The sequence below is a fragment of the Fistularia commersonii genome, chromosome 7 (assembly GCF_037954325.1).
Source record: "Fistularia commersonii isolate RoL2024-O1a breed Wild chromosome 7, RoL_Fcom_v1.0, whole genome shotgun sequence".
NCBI classification, from domain to species: domain Eukaryota; kingdom Metazoa; phylum Chordata; class Actinopteri; order Syngnathiformes; family Fistulariidae; genus Fistularia; species Fistularia commersonii.
Window position 1 is genome coordinate 3,461,195 of NC_141290.1, and position 21,684 is coordinate 3,482,878.

At 51.4% G+C, this 21,684-nt stretch overlaps 1 protein-coding gene across 1 annotated transcript in view; it reads left to right on the forward strand.

Moving 5' to 3' along the window:
• LOC147232376 (transcription factor SOX-6-like) overlaps nucleotides 1-21,684 on the forward strand; it is a 126,388-nt gene that overhangs the window by 97,654 nt on the left and 7,050 nt on the right. Inside the window, exons 10-14 of the mRNA XM_086149199.1 lie at nucleotides 6,523-6,672; nucleotides 7,686-7,863; nucleotides 11,003-11,271; nucleotides 19,695-19,803; nucleotides 21,450-21,620. Coding sequence (XP_086005325.1) covers nucleotides 6,523-6,672; nucleotides 7,686-7,863; nucleotides 11,003-11,271; nucleotides 19,695-19,803; nucleotides 21,450-21,620 — 877 coding nt within the window. The remainder of the gene's footprint in view (nucleotides 1-6,522; nucleotides 6,673-7,685; nucleotides 7,864-11,002; nucleotides 11,272-19,694; nucleotides 19,804-21,449; nucleotides 21,621-21,684) is intronic.

Here is a 21,684-nt window from a genome sequence, read left to right on the forward strand (position 1 = left end):
ACGGGTAAAAAAAAAACAAAAAAAAACCCTCTCCTGGCAGCCTCGCCCTGGGGTTAAGTGGGCAGAAACAGCCCATAATGTTTTTTTTCTAATCGAAATAAATCGTTTTTTTTTCTGACTCCCTATCCATCGCCGGCTCCAGGCGCACAATGGCGGTGCAGTCTATGCCCCGTGCATGAAACCTTCTCCACTCCTGCCTCGACGCCGCCGGCCGGCGGGCCAAGGCTAGCAGGGAGAACCCGCAGATACGCCGCCTCACCTGAAGGCAGAATGAAAAGGAAGGCCGACGGCTTTTCAAACAAATCTAGAAAAGAAAAAAAGTGAAAGAGGAATGAAATGAGAGGAAAGGAAAGAAAAAGCGTGAAAAAAGACGTAGCAGGAAGTGAGGGCGAGCGCTCGCCGGCGGGGAGCGAATCTTAGAAGACCCGGTGAGTCGGCCGGAGGAGAGGGACATCAGAAAGGGTTTGTTGCTAAACAAACAAACAAAACAAAGAAAACTTAGTTTCTAGAACTCTCTGGAATTTAGAAAAGCTAACTGGCTTCTCTCTGAAATTAAAAGCTCGCGTGCTAGCCAAAAAGGAAAAAAACAAACTAAACAAAACAAAAAAATTTAAACTGAACCCCGGAAAACTCCCGATGAATTCCACAGAAAAGATATAAAAGGATGAAATAAACAAACACAAAACTAACAAACGACTCAGAACTAATATAAAGCAAAAATTCTAGATGATATCTAGATAAAATGACGAGCTTTCCCCCCGAAATTTAAAACAAAAGGCTTGCACTAGCAAGCTAGCCAAAACAAACTAACAAATAAAACAGATTTTTTTTTTTCAAGAAGTCCCGAAAAACTACGAATTGAATCAAGAAAATTACTCAAAAACAAACAAACAAACAAACATGAACCATAACAAGCCCCCAGACTGTGGATGGACTCTGGAGAAAATGATTGATTTTCAAAACAAACTAACAAATAAACCAGATTTTTTTTTTTTTTTTTCAAAAAGTCCCGGAAAACTACTAATTGAATCAAGAAAATGACCCAAAAAAAAATTCAAGCAAAAAACAAACAAACAAACATGAATCATAACAAGGCTCCAAACTCTGGACGGATTCTGGAGAAAATGATTGATTTAATCCACAAATTAAAGAAAAAACAAAAAAAACAAAACGCTGCTGCTAGCATGCTAGCCAAGACAAGCTAAAAAAGTAATAAAAAAAAAGGCCCCAAAACTTTTGCTGTGTTCAAGAAGAAAATCATGTACTCTGCCAAAATAAAAAAAAATTATAAATAAATAAACACAGGCTGAGGCTAGCACGCTAGCAAATACAACCAAAAACAAACAAAAATTTAGACATAAACACCCCGAAAGTCTCCAGATGGAGTCTTGCAATGATAGCCCCCCCCCCCCGGGGAATTAAACTTGAAAGGCCGATGCTAGCGTGCTAACGGCGGCGCTTATCTGCGGCCCATCAGCCGTCACTCAAAAAGCTGGCGATGATGAATTGCGCAGGAATTCCGCCCCACCAGCACAACACCTGGCCGGGGCGATTCATCAGGCTTTATTGGCGGCGGACACCTGCGGCAGCGGAGCGGCACGCCGCGCCGTAACGGTTATCACACAACATATTTGCTTAAAAAAAAAAAAAACAAAACAAAAAAAAAAACAGCTTCCTCAAGGCGGGTCGGTATTTCAACACACACTCCCACTTACACGCTGATAAACACACGCGCTTTGGCAATAACTGGTGTAAACAGCAAATACAAAGCGGCGTTCCTGGCAAGGCAGACAATGAGGCTCCATCGCCGCGGCGACGCTCTTCTCCTTCTCATTTGGACGCCGTCCCTCCCTCAGAGCCCTTATTGGATTTGTATTGCGGGGCTTGTCGTTAAATCGAGGCTCTCATTAGCGGCTATTGACTAAGCGAAGCGCCACGGAGCGACGGGCTTATCTACCGCTACTGCTTTTTAAGAGCGACGCGGAGAACCGGAGGCGGAGAACAACCTGAATGATGAAAAAAAGAAAAATCGGAGGCGGCGGCGGCGGCGGAGGAGGAGGAGGAGGAGGAGGGAACGTTTACGAGAAAGTAACCGGCGGCGTGTTAGGACATTGTTTGGACAACAATACTGCGGTGGCGGCTGTTGTGGTGGAGGGGAAAGATCACATCTGTGAGATTAAAACCCGGGTTTAAATTTTCTCGCTTTCACCCGGGCCGCCGTTAGCGGCGCTAGCGCAGGTAGCGTCAAAACAAAGTCCGCCGTACAAAGATGTAGTGGTATCTTTATTTTTTCAGGTCAGGTCACTTTGGCGTTTTCCCATTTGCTAAAGAGATACCACGGTGACCCCCCCTCCTACCCTCTTTTTGCGTGCCTTAATTGAATCACCCCCCCACCACACACACACACACACACACACACACACGTTTTCAAACAGCTCCTCTCGGCTCCCAAGGTCACGCCAAATCGAATCGTCCACGCTTAAACAGAATCATTTATAACAATGCGAGGAATCACTTCCCATGGGTTCACGCCCGCAACAAGGAGGCCAGTCTGTGTGTGTGTGTGTGTGTGTGTGTGTGTGGAGGTGCAGATTTAAAAGCCCTATCCGTGTGACGGTGTGCAGGAATGGAATAAAGAAGATGTGTCACAAGGTGTCAGAAGGTCAGAAAGCTGGATTTTTCTCTAAAACGGCAAGGCAGGACTCGGGAGATATTTAATTTCATATTATTTTCATTCATTCAGTCATTCACGCCCCGGCTGTCATTGTGTTTATATCATATTGTATGAAATAACTATGTATGATTGTCGGCGTCTGTGAACCGAAGCTCTTTGCACGTGTGCGTCTTTGCATCGCGCGCGTTCGTATTTTCCACGACGGGCCGAAAAGGCTCAAAAAAACTTCCCCCTCAGGGTTTCCGCCTTGACGTTTGCCGTTTCCGAGTAAATTGCCGGGTCTTTCATCCGCTCCCCCGTCCGTCTGTGTAATTTGAGACGATGATCCCGCTATCTTAGTCGCGTTGAAGCGCTCGAAATTTTTATTTTTATTTTTTTTGAGGGGGGGGGGGGGGGATCCGGAGGGTCGATGTTTGCGGAGGAAGAAGAGAAGCGGCGGACGTAAACAAGACGTCTGGCGCTAGCTGTTAGCAGCCACGAACTGTTAGCCAGGGTGTACCCGATCGCGGAGCTACAGCTACGTCGCTAGCGAGGAATACGATTTATGTTCATCGGAAAGACTCGCTAATCCTGGCGGTTCGGACTCTTGCGGAGAAAGTTCACGGTATCGTCTGGGAATTTGAGAATAAAAGGAGAGTACAGGTTTCCTGAAACCGCGGTCTAGCTAGCTTGCGGAATGGTGTGGTTTGTTTTTTTTTTTTTTTTGCCTGTTTGTGATGTAGCACAGGGGTTGATTGACACCGTGCACTATCTGAAGCCCTCTGGCTCGCACGCCGCCACTGTGGTTACGCTATAGTGCCACAGCGGCTCTCTCTCTTTCTCAGCTCTGGCTCTGCTTTCCCCCGTGGGCTCGGCCTTTGGGAGGCGAGGGACAATAACCCCCCCCAAAAAAAACGGACTCTCCCGATCGCGCTAACATGTTTTTCCCCCCACTTCCTGTGTTTGCACGCACCCAAATGCATGCTTCAACCCTTGCATGGGATTGTCTCTCCGAGCATCGTCACATCGAGCTAGTTCGGAAACGCTAAACAATAGATAGCGACGAGACACAAAGGCGCGAACCAGGCAAACGGGAGCTACTCGCCGGTTTAGCGCCTCGCCCGAGGACACGTCGGGACGTAGACGGGAGGAGGCGGGAATCGCACAGCCGTCGGCCTTACCCGATCCACCGACGCGCAGGAATGCAAAACCGGTTGACTCGCTAGAAGTGTAGCTCGGGTTCAAAGTCCCGGGATGTTCCGAGCCTTATTCTGGCTTAGTTTTAGCTTTAGCTTTAGCCGGTAAAAGGCCGTCGTCATCATTTTAACGAGTGCCGTTCAGACCTGCTCCAAATGAGGAGTGAGCGGGTGTTGTGATTCGGCGTAACACCCTGTCAGACCAGGCATCGGTTCTCCTTTAGCCGTCCCCTCCGATGGAAGTACAGTTTGCACCGGCTGACGCCCGAATCCCGGAGAACGCTATTTAGCGGACCGTCTTTGTGGACAGATGCCGCATCCGTGCTGCTCCCGGCCTCCAGACAGCTGGTTGGCAGCAGCGCAGCGGCAGAGTGGGCATTAGCCTGCGCACAAAGGGAGTCCTATAAGCCGCGGGGGTTTAGGGGGGGGGGTTACTTCCCGAAGGCTGCGAACGTCTTAATTAAGACGCTCATAGCGGATGCTAACATCGCTAGCTGTCCGTTTACCTGTCGGCCGCCCCGACCGTTCCGTACCCCGCTCGGGGTTTTTTTTTTTTTTTTTTTTTTTTTCAAATCGCGCCAATGTCGTGCTATCAGTGTGGGAAACTGCAGCGGGGCCGATTGTCTCCAGTGCCTCGGAGCGGACCCCTTCACAAGCGGCGAATTCCTGCCGAAGAAAGGCCCCCTTTGTGCGCCGGCTAATGCGCGGGAAATACAGTTGCGCGGTGGACATTCTTCTACGAATCATAAGACGCGCTCGGCCGTCTGTCCGCCGAGGACGTCCTGTCGCCCGGCGCGGATACCAAAGGTGGTTTCACGCCTTAAGAGCGGGTTGTTTTTTTCCTTTATTTGTTTTTGTTTTTCATTTCTATTTATTTCTTTTTTTTTTTTGCTAGCGCGCATTTTTTCCTTCGCCCCACAATAGCCGCCTTTGTCTTTCCGGACGCAAATAAACCGAGTGCGAGCGGGACAATGGCGGCTCGCAGCTGGGTTCCCGGGTGTTTGCTCTCAACTCTAATGCTCTCGGTGCAATATTTGGAATCTGTCGTGTGTGTGTGTGTGTGTGTGTGTGGGAAGAGGGGTAGTAGGGATGGGTGGTGGGGTGGGGCAGCCAATCCATTTCCTCCTCCTCCACTTCCTCCACCCCAAACCCGCTGAAAAAGACAAAACCTCATTTGTTTCCGTGCTCTCTCCCGGAGATCGATAGCCGGACTCGCCCATGGCGGAGGGGGGGGATCCTCTACTCCGACCCCCCCCCCTCGCTTCCCCTTCGAGAACCTGCTGATGACGACAAAGGCGGAGCGATCATTAGGATTTTAGTCAAATTAGCACTAATACGACCCCTCCTCCGTCAATTTGTAATTTAGAAAATTGCGGCATTGTCTCGCCGGTGGAGGAGGCTGAAAAGTGAGAGGTCCGGTCGCGGTTGTTTACGCTGCACACACACACCCCCAACCCCCCCCCCCCCCCCCCCCACGCCGCCGCCGCCGCCCCGCCAATCAATCTCCGAGCGTCTTTAAGTAAAGAGGAGACGGAGGGGGAAAACAGCTCTTATTCCCTTTCTGCCGTTTTACGGGACTGCTGACGGAGTAGCAGCCCGCCGCACAATAGGTCTAAGTGTCTTTTACATAATAGCATGTGTGTGTGTGGGCAATACACCCCAAATGTGTGTGTGTGTGTGTGTGTGTGTGACCCCCCCCCCCCACCCTCCTCCTCCCGCCCCCGCCTCGGTAAGAATATCAGGCAACACCAGAAGTAACTCTGCGGTCTGCGTGATTGACAGCAGAGGCCTCGCCGCCAGCCACTCCGGGCGCATTCTTACGGGGATTTCATATCGCCGGGGGTCGGCCCGGCCGCTCGCCGCTCCTTCCAAGGAAAATAAGCGGCGTGACATCAGGGCTTTGTCTCGGCGGCCGGGGGGCCCCTTCTGTTTGTGTTTAATATCGTTCAGAGAGCGCTGGAAAGAGGGGCCCCGACCGCCGGGGCCCCCCCGGCGCTGGGGAAGGCGAAACGACGGTGGTCTCGTGTGTCTGCGGCCCCCGGCCTTCGCAGTTTTGACTACGGGGGAAATCAGATCTCACAACACGGAGGGCCGGCGGGGCGGCGATCGAGGAGAAAACGCCGTAAAGTTTGGTTTTTTTTTTCCTCCTTAAAAACATTTTTTTTTTAAAATCCGTCCGACCGTCGATCGGACGCTATCAGTGACGGGGGTCAGACGGGGTGACGCCCCCCCCCCCCCCTTCCCCTCGCCGCCGCTCTGATTCGCAGATTATTATCGGAGAAGTCGGGGGGCCCCTTCGCCGCGACCGGAGCTTTGAAAAGGTTAAACTATCGGGGTAACAAAGAAGCTCTGTGCCGCCTCCCAGCGCCAAACCCTGCTATTGTCCCATCTGAGGGGGAATGGATGCACCCCGACATCTGGGGGGGGGGGGGGGACAGTCGGGCGGGTTCGCCGGGCGCTCATGTCGATTTCAGAGGTGTGTGCGCGCGCGTGTGTGTGTACATCTGTTTGCAGGGGGAGATCAGAGAAGCGCGCGTGTGTGTTTTCGCCGCGATCGAAACGAAAGGAGGAAAAGCCACTGACTGGCTGCTGGCGAAGGATGTTAACAGCCTGTCGGTTTTTTTTTTTTTTCGCCCCCCCCCCACCTCTCCCCCCCCCCCCCTCCCTCCGCAGCAGTTGTACGCCGCCCAGCTGGCGAGCATGCAGATCTCGCCGGGAGCCAAGATGGCGCCCCTCCCTCAGGCGCCCAACGCGTCCGGTCCCCTCTCCCCGACGGCGCTGAAGAGCGAGAAGAGGGCGTCCAGTCCGGTCACGCAGATAAAGGTGAGTCGAGGAGGAGGGACGCACCTTCATTGAGGATCAACCGGTGTGTGTGTGTGTGTGTGTGTGTGTGTGTGTGTGATGGCAGGCCGGTTTGCACAACACGCTCTCCGCAAAAGTGTGTTTAGAAGACGCAGGGAAACATATTAAGAATCCCGATGACGAAGAACCCCGGCGAGGAAAAAAAAAAAAAGAAAAGTGAGAGACTGGAAAACTCCGGAGCCGTCGAAACGGCGATCCGGACAAACCCTCCCGCCCGCCGCCGCCACCCGCCCGACTCCCACTCCCACTCCCACTCCCACCCCCGCCCGTCAATTAGAAACAGCTTATTTAAAAGACACACACACTCACATGGACACACTCACAAACTGACACTGGCGCTGGCTGCTGTTTGGCAGCGGCCCAGACCTCTTCACTGGAGAGAGCGCACGCCTCATCTTTGCGGCGGTAATGGAAGCCATATGTGTCGAGAGTGTGTGTGTGTGGGTGTGTGTGTGTGTGTTGCAGCGAGGGAGGAGGGTGCACAGCTGCAAGCGGCGTCACAATAGACCAGCGTCAGAGCTCTCCAACGGCAACAGCCCCGCCCTCCGAAGTCCACAGCCGTCGCTAGCGCCGCCGCCAACACGCCACCCGCGAGCGTCGCCGCCGTCCGGCCTCGGGAGAGTTCGCGTTTGGTCTAGAAGCCTTCAATACGAAAAAAAAAAAAGAATCACCGGAATAAAAAAAAAAGCCCGACTGATCAGCAGAGGCCTATTAGCGGAATTAGCATCTGTTGGTAGCCGCTAATGAACGATGGAGAAAAGTACAAATCCGTTGAATCGCCGCCGCTTCTGAAGAGCGAGCGCCAAAACACGGACGAAGTTCAGATCCCCGTGCGGAGCAGGACGTTAGGAAACACCAAAACTCCTCCCCCAGACCGCCTCCACACTAGCTCCTCTCCTAGCATACTCTGGTACACTGTACTGTTTATTTTCATCACGAACGCACGCTTACACTGTGATTCTCTGATTGGACAGGAGGAAGGAGCCACGCAGCCGCTCAACCTTTCGGCGAGACCCAAGACGGCCGAGCCCCTCCGCTCCCCGACCTCCCCGACGCAAGCGCTGTTCCCCGGGAGCAAGACCAGCCCCACCGGCATGGGCAAGGGCCGCATCCCCAGCCCCATCCCCGCCATGGGCCGCAACACCTCCCTGGGTTGGTAGCCGCCGCTAACGCCGGCGCGGAGAGGTCGACAGGGCGCGGGCAGGCGGAGAAACATACCGGCGGCGAGCGGCGACTCCCCGCGAGCGGCGCCCGCCGCCAGGGAGGGGGTTGGTTTTCCGGTTAGCATGGAAGTGACACGGCGGTGATGGATGGACCGGGCGGGGGAACCGAGTCGCGCTCCGGCCTCCGATTGCAATTAGCGCTGATTTCCGAACCATCTGTGCTCCTTCCGGCGCAGGCCTGCTGGCGCTCGACGTGCTCAGGGGGCCGCGATGTCATCTGCATACGAACGGAAAAGGGCCGAGGCACTGAAAAGAAACTAGACGTCGGACGCACTGGATTCCTGGTTTTTGGAGTTCACGTGGTTTGTTTGGGTGTCCGTCGCCGCCAGCGGCTAATTGCAGCTAATCGGAGCCGCTTCCTGCTTATTGGTGTCCTCGTGTTGACCTTGAGGAAGTCAAGCGAGGGCAAAGTCGGATAATTCGGTGCCAAATCACAACGCGGCGGTATGATGTCGTCTGGGTCTGGAGCCAAACGCTAGCCACTCAGCCTTTTCACTAGCCAGAATTCCGTCATCGAAAAATTAGACCTGCAAGGGAAAGGTCGACCTTTCCGGGGGCGTCCTTCTGTCACGGCCCAGGGATTTTCCAACGTAACAAGCCACTCAGCCGCGATTTTATCGTCGATAAACGATGGCGACCTTCCGCCTCGACGACACGGCGCTTTAATCCCAGAGAACCGGATTCTTTAAAGATAGCGGATTGGTATCCTTGAAAACACGTCGTCGTGGCGTCCGTCTGCACCAACCCGCCGTCTCCCCATCTGCGCAGACACGCTCCCCACTCCCGTAAAAAAAAAAAAAAAAAAAAAGAAACACCTCACCATTCCCTCATCCGGAAAAAACAAAAACATCCCACCGCCGCCACCCTCTTCCGCCTGCCGCCACACACAGACAAACCCAAGCGGCGTCGAATTAGCGTGATAGACTGCAGACACCTCAACCCCGCGAGGAGACCTAGGAGTGTGTGGCGTACGTGCGCGCTCGCGTGTGTGTGTGTGTGCATGTATTTGCGTTTTTTTTTACAGGAGGCCAAAGCCCTGTATTTAGCCTCAATGAAAAACCCTGGCAGCGGAAACAGTGAAACCCGGCGCACGTTATTTGGAATTTTAAGAGTTTCCTCACATCATTGTCTGCCCGCGCTAGACCTTTTATGCCCCTACCTCCGCTATCTGTTATTAAGGCTAATCTGAACCCTCTCATTACCCCCCTTCGCCCCGCCGCCAGAAAACAATTTCACCCGTTCCTCTGTAGTGGCTTGGAGGACGCGGCGCTCCTGTTCCCCCTGCAAAGTTATTTTTTGCCCCTCTCTGCCGCGGCCACCCAGGCGTTCGGCTCTTCCGACACGTCCGCTAATTAAACCAGGAGGGCGACGGAAAGGAAAAAAAAAAACATATTTATTTACCGCCCCGCTCTCCCCGTTTTCTTCAAAATGCGCATCGGCTTCAGAAGCGCGAGAGCGTAAACAAGGAAGGGACTGGAAGGAAGGCGGGGGGGGGGAACAACTTCGGCAAACATTTGGCCCCCGTTAAGGCCTCAGAGTAAATAACCCCGGCCACGTTTCAGTATTATTTAAAGCAGCTGCCGCGTCGTCGCTTTGAATGATGATGTCGCCGCCGGGGTTTTAACGCCGAGCTCGCCGCTAGACGGAGCGTTCGGGGCGGCGCCGCCTTTATGTGAGGTTTGAGGCAAAGGAGCCGCGATGTCAGAAGACGCCGGCGTCGAGTCGGGCCAGCTGGGGTTATTCGAGAGGTCAAAGAGCAGAGAGGCGTCGGCTGAGGACACGTTTTGGTTGCAAACATTAGTTTTATTGTAGGTTTTGGATTGTCGGCATCCGTCCAATTTGGCTGGTTGTAGTTTTTCTCAAACGGCATCCGGAATGCAAGACTATGGAACGGCGACTCTCACAAGTACCGCCCGCTAGCAGGGCGTTCCCATCCATGGGAGGCCCAGGGCCCATTTGGAGTCGGACAATCGCAGGAAAATTGATGAGGGTGCTTCTTGCGATGCCATCGTTCTTTCAACAAGGCTAGTGAAATTGTGATGTCGCTAAATCGCCGGGTCGAGGCAGAGGGCCGCCCACATTCGGCCGGCGTATGTCCGAGGTTTCCGCGCTGATACGGGGCAGTGTTTCCTCGCCACTGTCGCCAAGTGCTGGCTCACGGGGGCATGTTGGGTTCCTGTGGATCATCTTAAAGAGAAAGTGTCATCAAACATCGACGTTGTTCTGGGGCGCCGTATAAATAAAATCTGACTAGCCTCAGTGGCTAGTGAGCAAAAGTCAAGTCTTGATCCCACCCCTGGAGGGGCAAGTGTCTTTTTCCCCCGGAAGGGCGGCAGGGATCAGCCCTCCTTCCAGTCGCCTCAGAGGGCAACTCTCGCAAGTCCTCCAACTTGGTTCCCCCTGCAAACATACCTTCGACGGCATTTCATTGAAGGACACTGTGGCGTTTTGTCCAGCCTGGAGGGCGTTTAATAACACATCTGTCCAGCCTGGAGGGCAGTTCACTACGTTTAGTTCAACTGAAATGCGCTTATAACGCAGCTGAATCTTATTTGTCCATTGTAAGGCCACTTTGGGGTACACTTTGGGGCCACTCCATCATGTTTTTCTCCACTTTCGAGGGCATCTTATCATTTTTTTTGTCCGAAGGACTTGTTGCGCACGACCCACCTCGGAGGGCATCCCGCTTTTTCCACCGTCCATAACCCTCCCACCCCAATAGCTGTTGTCATACCGTGGTCACTCGAACACATCCTCAGAGCTGAATGGTTTCGCTTTCCCTTTTGAACCCAAAAGAGTCCCTTAAAAAAGTTTGCAACGTGTTTCGCAACAGGGCTGCAATTCAGCGCTTTCGGGGTGGAGTTGGTCAGGAAGTACCTTCTGGTACCAGTTATCGGGATCATCAGGATTCAACGAGTTAAGAAAAGAGGAGTTCAATCAGAAAGGAAACTGCGGTTGGAGGCCCGATGAGAAGCAGAGTCCCAACTGTCCTCTTCGCTTTCCCTTTCCAAGTGATAGACTCTTCCTTTTTTTTTTTTTTTTTTTTTTTTTTTTCCTATTCCCCTCAGACATCCTCTCCAGCCTGAACTCCACGGCTCTGTTCGGGGACCAGGACGCGGTGATGAAGGCCATCCAGGAGGCGAGGAGCATGAGGGAGCAGATCCAGAGGGAGCAGCTCCATCACCACCACCACCAGCAGCAGCAGCAGCAGCAGCAGCAGCACCAACAGCAGCAGCAACAGCAGCAACAACAGCAGCAGCAGCAGCAACATGGACACCAGAGCCTGGAGGCCAAGCTGTCGGCGCTCAGCAGCATGACCCTCAACAACGGCAACAAGGTGAGCCGCCGCCTGTCAATCACCGTGTGATGCATTTCCTGTCCTGGGTGCCGTATTGGCCCCCTGTTGACCTCTGCTAGCTTAACCCCTTAATGTAGCATTTAGCAGTGTGGCAGAGAGGAATTTTATATCCGGGTGATGAGTCTAATTATAGTTTACGACATATAATTGTAATTTTTTTTATGGCGTTTTTAACCCTTTTTGACCTTTCGGGTCACTCAGTTTAATTAAGAAAAAAAATAAACAAAGAGAAAACAATGTGTTGAACTTGGCCGGAGCGGATTGCTATCATCGGATGTGGGGAATGCGACAAATGAAATAAAATAAAATAAAACAACATTAACGGAGCTATAAAAAAAAAAAAAAAACAGAGACCTGTGTTTTAAATCGAGACATAATAATAATGTAATAATAACAGCAATAACGATAGCACAGAGCTAACCAGGCAAATCAGGAAAAACTGGGGTTTTAGAGTCTTGCTCAAGAACACTTCGGCACGCGGGCAGCCTATTATTATAATAATCATAAAATGAATAGTTAGAAGAATGTCCATATGAATGTTACAATTGCAACAATAATTTATAATAGTCTGACTCATTATAATGATGATACTAATGTGACTATAATAGCAACAAGACAATAATAGTAAAATCATAATTATGATAACAATAATAATAATAATGTGAATGTAATAACAACATCAACAGAAATAATAATAATGATGATAAGAAATGACAGGATTAAACATAGCAGTCGAACTTTGGGTTTCACGTCGGCTCAATTTAATCCTTTTTATCCGTACTTTCGCCACAAATTCAAACCTTATCCACAAGTTTGGCATTTTTAAAATCATTTGTACATTTTTTTTTTTTTTTTTTTTTTTTTTTTTGCAATTTTTAAAAAAAAACAGGGGGAGCCTTCGTAACGGCGGGCGTTAAAAAAAAAAAAAAAAAAAAAGGAAATCACTCTGTGATAATCAATATTGGCGTGCATCTCCAGCGCCCCGTGGGCGTTTTATTATTTTATTCCAAACATGCTGGTAGAAGTAATTTACTTATCAATTATCCAGAATAATAACTTAATGTATAAATTTAATACAGCGGTAATGTTATTTAGCCGTGTCCAGGAAGTCGCCGTCGGGAAATGTTCCTGTCCATTGTTGCGGCCCGTGGGCCGTGGAAGGAGATCCTCCCGGGGAGTCACATGGTCTGCGGCGGCCCGTTCAAAGGCCTCCCTCTTTCACGCCACCAGCCAGTTCTCATGGAAACGTTTCGCAGGCGCATACCTACATTAGCCACACGGAAGCACATAGCACGATGAGCGTCCGCCACACACACACACACACACACACACAAGGTTACACAGTGCATTCGCAGCTCCGGCACGTGACCAGGGAACTTTTTCGCTCTCACCCTCGCACATTTTACAGGTTATTTCTCACAGTTTTTTTTTTTTTTTTTTTTTTTTTTTTTTGGACGCACGCGGGTTCGCAAGAGCTTCACCGGAGGGCCCGGAATTGTCCGGACGCGTGAACGAGAGGCTCCAAACTCCAGGGATCATGAGTATTTTTCAGATTTGCTTAAAAGCACCCTGTTTCGCCGGAAAGACGTAAAGGGTGGAAGCTCCCATGCTGCTTCCCAAACCCCTCCTCCTCCTCCTCCTCGCCGCTCCAGCGCCGACGGCGGCCGATATCTGGTGACGCTCGCCGGCGGCGGCGGCTCTCGAGAGCTCCTCGTCTCTGCCTCTCGTCTCGGCGGCCACCCAGGAGCCAACAGCTTTGAAGAGGGAGCAGCTGGGGCCAATGACAAGTGATGGTTTTGGCGCTCGGGAGCGTGTTTGTGCGCCGGCCTCGAACGAGTGGGTGTTTTCCTGGAGGAGAGACGGCGTTAACACATGTGTGTGTGTGTGTGTGAGTGTGTGTTTGTAATGGAGTCCAGCTCCCCTCCTGCCCTGAAGGGGGGGGTTGGGGATACTGGCCTTGAGGGTCGCAGCCCAATTAATGAACCTTTCCTCCGGCATCGGGACTTCCTCCTCCCTTCTGCGATCGCCTCCGTAAGCTCCGCCCCCTCGGGAGGAAAAAAAAAAAAAAAAAAAAAAGGGCACCTTTGTATCGAAAAAGGAAGATCCGTGTTTCAAAAACATCGTGCGATTTATCAGCCCCGCTCGCGAGACGTCCCGCGTCGAACCGCCGCCGCCGCGGACGTGGGGGGATCGGAGCTCATGAATATTTGAGGGGGTGGAGACTTTGAACCCACCCAACCCCACAAGTAGGTCACCAATGGTGCACTCCCAAGGATGGGCTGTTTTTGATTTTTTTTTTTTTTTTTTTTAAATTTCATTTTATTCTTTTTTTTTTTTTTTGGACTTGTTTTTTTTTTCCAGCCTCTTAAGAGGGAAAAACATCCAAAATAAGAAAATCTGGCAACGTCTATCTGTACTTCACTTAATCCCCCAAATCCCAGGGTCATTATACCAGTAAACACTGACAGGATGAATTATACAACAGTTTTTTGCTCTTAGATTAGTTAAGATTTGATTGAACGGCGGCGCCCTACTGCAGGTTTGGCAAAACAACCGGATGATAACAAAGTTCACACCGAAAACAAGGAGACAGATATCCGATTTCCACGGCCTTGCTTGAGGTCAAAAATGGATGGATGGATGATAGATGGGTTGGTAGGGAGATGATGGATGGAGGGATGGAAGGAGGGATAGACAGACTGGTTTGTAGGTCGCGGGATGAATCGATGGACATGAATGGGTTGGTAGGAGGAAGGGTGGAGGTTGGATTGGTGAAGGGATGGATGGATGGATGGATGGATTTGATGTTAGGAGGATGGATGGACACATGAAAGGATGGATGAATGGATGATAGATAAGTAGATAAGCAGGTTTGGGGGAGGGTGGCTGCATGGGGGGGTAGCTAGCTTGGTAGGAGGATGGATGGATGGATGGATGGATGGATGGATGGATGAATGAACAGGTTTGTTGGTAGGAGGATAGATAGATGGACATGCGAGTGGATGGATTATAGATTGGTAGATAAGCAGGTTCAAGGGAGGTAGATGGATGCATGGAGGGGTAGCAAGCTAGCTAGCTAGCAAGGATGGATGGATGGATGGATGGATGGATGGATGGATGGATGGATGGATGGACAGGTTTGAAGGTAGGAGGATGGATAGATGGACACTTGAAAGGATGGATGGATGGATGATAGAAAGGTAGATAAGCAGGTTCGGAAGAGGATGGATGCAAGGAGGGGTAGCTAGCTCGCTAGCAAGGAAGGAAGGATGGATGGATGGATGGACAGATTTGATGGTAGGAGAATGGATAGATGGACACGTGCAAGGATGGATGAATGGATGATAGATAGGTAGATAAGCAGGTTCGGAGGAGGATGGATGCAAGGATGGGTAGCTAGCTTGGTAGGAGGATGGATGGATGGATGGGTGGATGGATGGATGGATGGATGGATGGGTGGATGGATGGATGGATGGATGGATGGATGGATGGATGGATGATGGATGGATGGATGGATGGATGGATGGATGGATGGATGGATAAGCAGATGGATGGATGGATGGATGGATGGATAAGAGGATAAGCAGATGGATGGATGGATGGATGGATGGATGGATGGATGGATGGATGGAGGGGTGGATGGATGGATAAGAGGATAAGCAGATGGATGGATGGGTGGATGGATGGATGGATGGATGGATGGATGGAGGGGTGGATGGACGGATTTGGAGGTAGAAGGATGGATAGATGGACACGTGAAAGGATGGATGGATGATAGATAGGTAGTTAAGCAGGTTCGGAGGTGGATGGATGCATGAAGGGATAGCTAGCTAGCTAGCTAGCTAGCATGGATTGATGGATGGACAGATTGCTAGGTGGGCAGGAGGAAAGATGGATGCATAAATGGACTTGTCATAGCAGCCAGGTATATTGACACATTTAAGAGGTAGTAGATCCCTCTCTCTCTCCGTCCTTCTCTCTCTCCGTCCTTCTCCCCTCCCAGATTGTAGCAGCTGGACGCCGCCGCTGTGACTCAACACTTTCCACCGCGCTCCGTCTCTTTACCTTGGATTGTTTTTCTGTCCGTCCAACAAACTCCTGGCTCAGATCCTCCTCTTTTTGAACTCTTTCGCTCCTCCTCCTCTTTTCTCTCTCTCTTTCCCTGACATGGCACTGAAACCCCCTCGACGACCGTCGTCGAGCGCCGGGCCGCTCGGCGCGACCCGGGCGGGAAACGTCGCCATGACGTCCAACCGTGCGCCTTTGCGTTTTTTTTTCGCTATCTGTTGTATTTTTGTCCTAGAACATTCGCCGCCCCCACCCCAAGCTGAAAGCGATCCTGCGCCTCCTTTATATGTGTGTGTGTGTGTGTGTGTGTGTGTCCTGGCTCCGAACGGGCCCCGGCCATGTTAATGTCATTATAGCTGGTGTACAGACGAGAGGCCTGGCCAGTTAGTGGCATTGTCGAGTATCACCTTACGCTTACGTTGCCTCCAGCTGGCCCGCCGCTGCCAAAGTCTCGCTGAAATAGCCGCCACCGCCGCCGTGCACGTGCGCGCGACTTCTTTTTTTTTTTTTTTTTTTTAGCGCGCGAGAAAAAAAAAAATCATCCGAACAGCTACGGAAAACACTCCCCGGATCCACATGAAAGACACAGGCCGGGTTTTTGGAGATTCGCAACGTCGTCTTTTTCTTTTCTTATTTTTTCTTTTTTTTTTTCCACTTGCTACCATTAGCAAAAAAAAAAAAAAAGAATCGGTAGGAATAAAGATGAATTATGACGACCCCCCCTCTCCCCCGGGGGGAACGCCGGCTTCCTGTTTCCGCAGGGAGCAGGCAGGTAAATCTGCAGGACTCGGAAGAACATACTGTTTTCTTAAAGCCGGGATCTGTTTTCGTACTTGCCGGTCCTGCAAGCTGGGCCTCGGGTGAGGACGTCTTCGTCCGTCGCTCCGGCGGTAGAAAAAATATCGATTACAGAAAAAAAATTTGATCTGGGAATGACATACATCCTCTTCTTTTGCAGATAAAACTCAAGTAAAGCTGTTAGCCTACTTTAGCTTAGCATGTTTGAACTGGGAATGACATACATCCTCTTCTTCTGCAGAAAAAACTCAAGTAAAGCTGTTAGCCTGCTTTAGCTTAGCATGTGTGAACTGGAAGTGACATACATCCTCTTCTTCTTCAGGTAAAACTCAAGTAAAGCTGTTAGCCTACTTTAGCTTAGCATTTGTGAACTGGAAGTGACATACATCCTCTTCTTTTGCAGATAAAACTTAAGTAAAGCTGTTAGCCTGCTTTAGCTTAGCTTGTTTGAGCTGGGAATGACATACATCCTCTTCTTCTGCAGAAAAAACTCAAGTAAAGCTGTTAGCCTGCTTTAGCTTAGCTTGTTTGAGCTGGGAATGACATACATCCTCTTCTTCTGCAGAAAAAACTCCAGTAAAGCTGTTAGCCTACTTTAGCTTAGCTTGTTTGAGCTGGGAATGACATACATCCTCTTCTTCTGCAGAAAAAACTCAAGTAAAGCTGCTAGCCTGCTTTAGCTTAGCGTGTTTTCCCGATTCAGCCGACCTTTTTTCCGCTTTGATTTCATATTTATTATTTTTCATCACATCACCAATCGCAGAATCCCATTCCGCGCTTCCCAGATTGTAACTGGAACCAAAACAGCAGTTTTTTCGAACTCCTCTTATCCTTTGGCGGCCGTCCGCGGTCGGCGGTTGCGGCAGGCGCACGTATCCCTGGAAACATGGAGCCTTGGCCTTCGGAGGTGGTGGGTAACGTCATGCATCCTCCATGACGCGGCGGTAGAAGCATGTTCTTGTGAAACGGAGCTCGATAGAATACCGTTTACATATATATATTTTTATATGTGTGCGTCTCAGTGGGGTAACGTGAAAGTTAGGAACGCTTATTCGGGATTTTACGACTTTGGAAACACTCCCTGAAGTTTGACACGGCAGCTTTGACAAGTGTTTCCCCGCGTCGAGTCCCGACCCCTCGTTGCCATGGCAACCGTGTATTTAAGATAGGATATGCAAGTCGTAGGAAAAATTTCTCCCGCCGCGGGTCGTCGTCCCTCCAGAGTTGGACGGCAAAACCGGCGCTGGCGGAACGGGACGTGTCCGGGAGGCGGCGGCGGCGGCGGCGGCGGTTAAGACGCTTCCAAGCCTTGATTAAACGCCGATGTGACGGCGCTGCGTTCACGATAGCGCGCTTATAACCGCGCCGGCTGCAAAGCGGCGTCTGGCACTCGCGAATACACCCTTCCAGAGGACGGGTGGGGGCGGCAGTTTGACGGACAGCCGCCTGACGGAGCGTAGAGGGGGGTTCGCGGGCGGAGGAGAAAGAAGGGGGGGGGAAGTTGATTGGTCCAGGAGGAGACAGTAAACGGCTGCGGGTCAGCTGGAGGCAGGCCGTGGCAGCGGCGGGACAGTTGTAACTGCGGTAATGAGCTCAATACGGTGTGGATTAAAAAAAAAAAAAAAAAAAAAAGGAAAAAATGGGAAGGGGGAGCGGCGGTGTTTGGAGGCGTAGCCTAGCAACAGGCCGGGGAGGCCCGACGCCAAGAGGAGGAGAGGCCGGGTGGAACAAAACGAGCCGGGAGCCTCATAAATTTCGAAATATACATTCAACAGCAATATCGGGCCGGAGGGCCCAGTCAGCGCTGGAACACACACACACGCACACACACATATTTTCTTTTTGGATGTCAGTTTCGCTAGGTTATATACAGAACTCGGTTTGGTGTGTGTGTGATTTTAAAAATTAGACATGCATTAAAAGATTTTGCGATTTCATAAAAAATGAATAAATAGATAAAAATAGATGAGCGAAATTTATCCGGAATCTGATTTGAAGAGTAGAAAAAAAAAAACAAATAAATAAAAAACTGCATGGATAGAAGATTCACAAATATTATTTTACAAAATAGAAAGGAGAAAGTGATCCAAGAAACGTTTTATTTTAAATTTGTTTTTTTTTAGTTGCGTAATATAAAAGTTAGAATGCGACTTTCCCGTATTTACTGTAATCGATGCGTTTGAGTCAAAGCCTTGCAGAGCGTGTCCCGGTCGCCATGACAACCACAGCTCTAAACGCCGATGCCTTAAGACGCCTCCTCCTCGGGGGGAATTCAGCGATACCACGAAGGGGAAGCGCCGTTAAGACGTCAAATAATCAAACACAATTGAGTCATCGGAGTCTGTGGGCGTTGGGGCGGCGGCGTCCGGCACCGGCCCGCTCGCCGCTCGCCAAAACTCACTGCGAGTCCGGTTCGAACGCGAGCGGAGACGGGCTCCTCGGGGCCTCGGTCGCGGCGAGCCGACCAACCGCACAGCAACATCCGCGGATTTTTTCTGACCCAGTTCTGCTGTTATTCTCTACTCCGGACCCCCCCCCCACACACACACACACACACCCCTCTGCTCTTTTTTTATTTTTTTATTTTTCCATCTGTCTCCTCCGCTCCGCCAGAAAACCTTCGCCTGAGCGCCTCGGCCATTTTTTTTTTTTTTTTTGATTTCGGAACCGATCGACGGCGGCGTGCCGAGACCTCCTCACGTGTCCCCCCTCCTAAAACCTTTACGCTCGGTGTGTAGAAATTAAAGAGGATGAACGGCGCCGTCGCCGAAGTCCCCCTAAACCCAAGGCCTTATTCTTGTCTCTGCACTTTTTTTTTTTCCATTCCTCTCTTCTTCTTCTTCTTCTTCTCTCTTTAGTCCTTTTGTTAGGCGGTCGCTTCCTGCGGTGAACATGGCACTGCCCAGGCACATGTTCTGTGGTGGGCCTGATTACAGCCCTGCCGTAGTGCTGACATTGGCCCGCACCGGCTTCGCGTCTATAAACACACACACACACACACACACACACACACATACACACACGTGCTGGCCCCTAAGTTCCACCATCCCTGCCAGCGGCTACCGCGGCATGACTTCACCCGGCAACCATTTCTTGATTTCTTGCGTCAAACAAAATGCCTCTGTCACCAGAATAAGGAGGAGAGCCTGGAGGGACGGGAGGAGGAGTGTGGATGTGCGGTAGCGGCGCTGAGGGTTTTTTTTTTTTTTTTCTTTCTCTCGATGTTTTCCACTGCGAGTTTGGGAGCGTGGTGGGGTAATTTTAGCTGGAAGGCCCAGAAAAAGCAGGCGGCGTTCGATGAAGCTCTTTGTCTCAGAAGTGGAGTGGCAGGCGGGGAGAGGGATGAACAAGGGAGAAAGAGAGAGAGAGCCGAGGCCTCAGCCGTCGCCTTTGTCCAACCGGTGTTCTGAATCATTTGCGTCAAAAGTGGTGGAAGAAAGGTGGTTGCAGGCCCTCGATCCGTTGAGCTTCTGTGACCGTCGCCCGCACCGGCGTCCTCGCTTCCGCCCCGCTAATCTCGCTTGTGGTCGTTGCAGGAGCGGCTGCACTACGAGACGCTGAGCCAGCACCTCGGGAAGCTGGGCGAGGACGCCGGGAAGATGGTGCACCGAGTCATCGACCTCACCCGACCCGAGGACCTGGATGGTGAGTATGCTGTGCTGCGCCTCGCCGTGCTGCGCCATGTTGCGCCATGTTGCGCCTCTGTCACCATGCTGTGCCATGTTGCGCCACGTTGCACCATGTTGCGCCGCGCCATGCTGCGCCTCTGTCACCATGCTGTGCCATGTTGCGCCACGTTGCACCATGTTGCGCCGCGCCGTGCTGCGCCATGTTGCGCTGCCGCACCGCGCTGCACCATGTTGTGCCGCGCCGCACCATGTTGTGCCGCGCCGTGCGGCGCCATGTTGCGCTGCGCCGCGCTGCGCCATGTTGCGCCGCGCCGCGCTGCACCATGTTGCGCAGCGCAGTGCAGCGCCGCGCCATGCTGCGCCGCGCCATGCTGCGGTTCGTTTACTGACTTACAAGTTCCAAGTGGAGAATCAGAATCTTCTCATCCCGTCGAGCTCCGTCGCAGGGGCAGGACATGACCCTGGAAGGGACGTTCCAGTTGTCTGGAGTCCAACATTAGAACGTTAGATTAGGACTAGTTGAAGAATAAACCAATAAGTGCCAAATCAATCCACGTGTAAGTGAAGGCGCCGTTCATCCGAGGGGGGATTGTCTGAAAGTCTAAAAAAAAAAAAGTTTCGCTCCAGTCGTGACCCTTGTCCCGGCTCAGATTCCGCGGTAGCCTTGTCAGACTCCGGAGTAAGACTTTTAAGGGACGGGAGAGGTCGGCAGCTTTGAAAAGCAGGGTCAAAGGTCACATTCGGACCTGGTTAATAGCGATGACCCCGCGGGAGAGGAGGAAGCGTTGCCTCCGGGGGGAAGGGGTCACACCGCAGCGCAAGTCAGGAGTTGGAAGTTCCTGAAGATGCAGGTATTTCAGCAAATACAAATATTTATCGCACTCCTTAGCGAAGGAGAAATATGTTGTCACACGGTTACCGTGGAATTCCCTTCCTTTTTTTTTTTTTTTTTTCTCCCCGCCTTCCGAGTGACGGCGCAAGATCCCACCTGGTCACGTATTTGTCTTTTCCACATTACAAGTAACATACCGTAAACACAAACATCCCCAAATGTAAGACAAGAACGCTGACACAGTGTCTGCCCCCAGCCCTCCCTTCTCCAACCAGCCCCTCGGTTCTCAACCCACCTGTTTCCCATAAAGCGGCGGTGTTTACAAGCGCGAGGCCGCGCGGTGCTTATCGTGGTTTAGCTTAGAAGCGGGAGGAGTAAACACGGGAGCGCTGGCACTGGGACGCTAGCGGGCGGAAACGCAGGCCTCACACTTCGCCTGTTAGCATTGTTTGGGCATCACGGAACACGGCGCCCATCCTGACTTTTGTTTTTACTTTTGTTATACATCCTCTCCGGGGCGGCGGTGGAGTGCCTGAAGACATGAGAGCATGTGGAAGGTGAAAATGTCATGCTATGAACGTGATGTCACACTGTGTACTGGCCTGTATTAGCCTAGTTAGCGCTCAAACGGCGACAGCTTTTCTTTTATTTCACATCGAACTCACGTGAACTCGATACACTCGCATTGACGGTCGTTCCGCAGCGAAGCTCAGGGGTGAAAAATGCCGTCCTTTTCTTTTTTTGAGAAGCAACAGGAAGTAGTGGGTCTGAGCTGAAGGATCGAGTGCTAATGCAGAGGGCGCCGTTCCTTTCCTTTGTGTCGCACCCAGGTAACAACATCACCGAGGCACGGGTGTTCAGGGAGGCGCGGGGCAGGAACAGCAACGAGCCTCACATCAAGAGGCCCATGAACGCCTTCATGGTCTGGGCCAAGGACGAGAGGAGGAAGATCCTGCAGACGTTCCCCGACATGCACAACTCCAACATCAGCAAGATCCTAGGTGAGGCGGAAAGCGTTCGCTACGTATGCTCTGGCCTTTCGGCACTCCTGTCGTCACGGTTCAA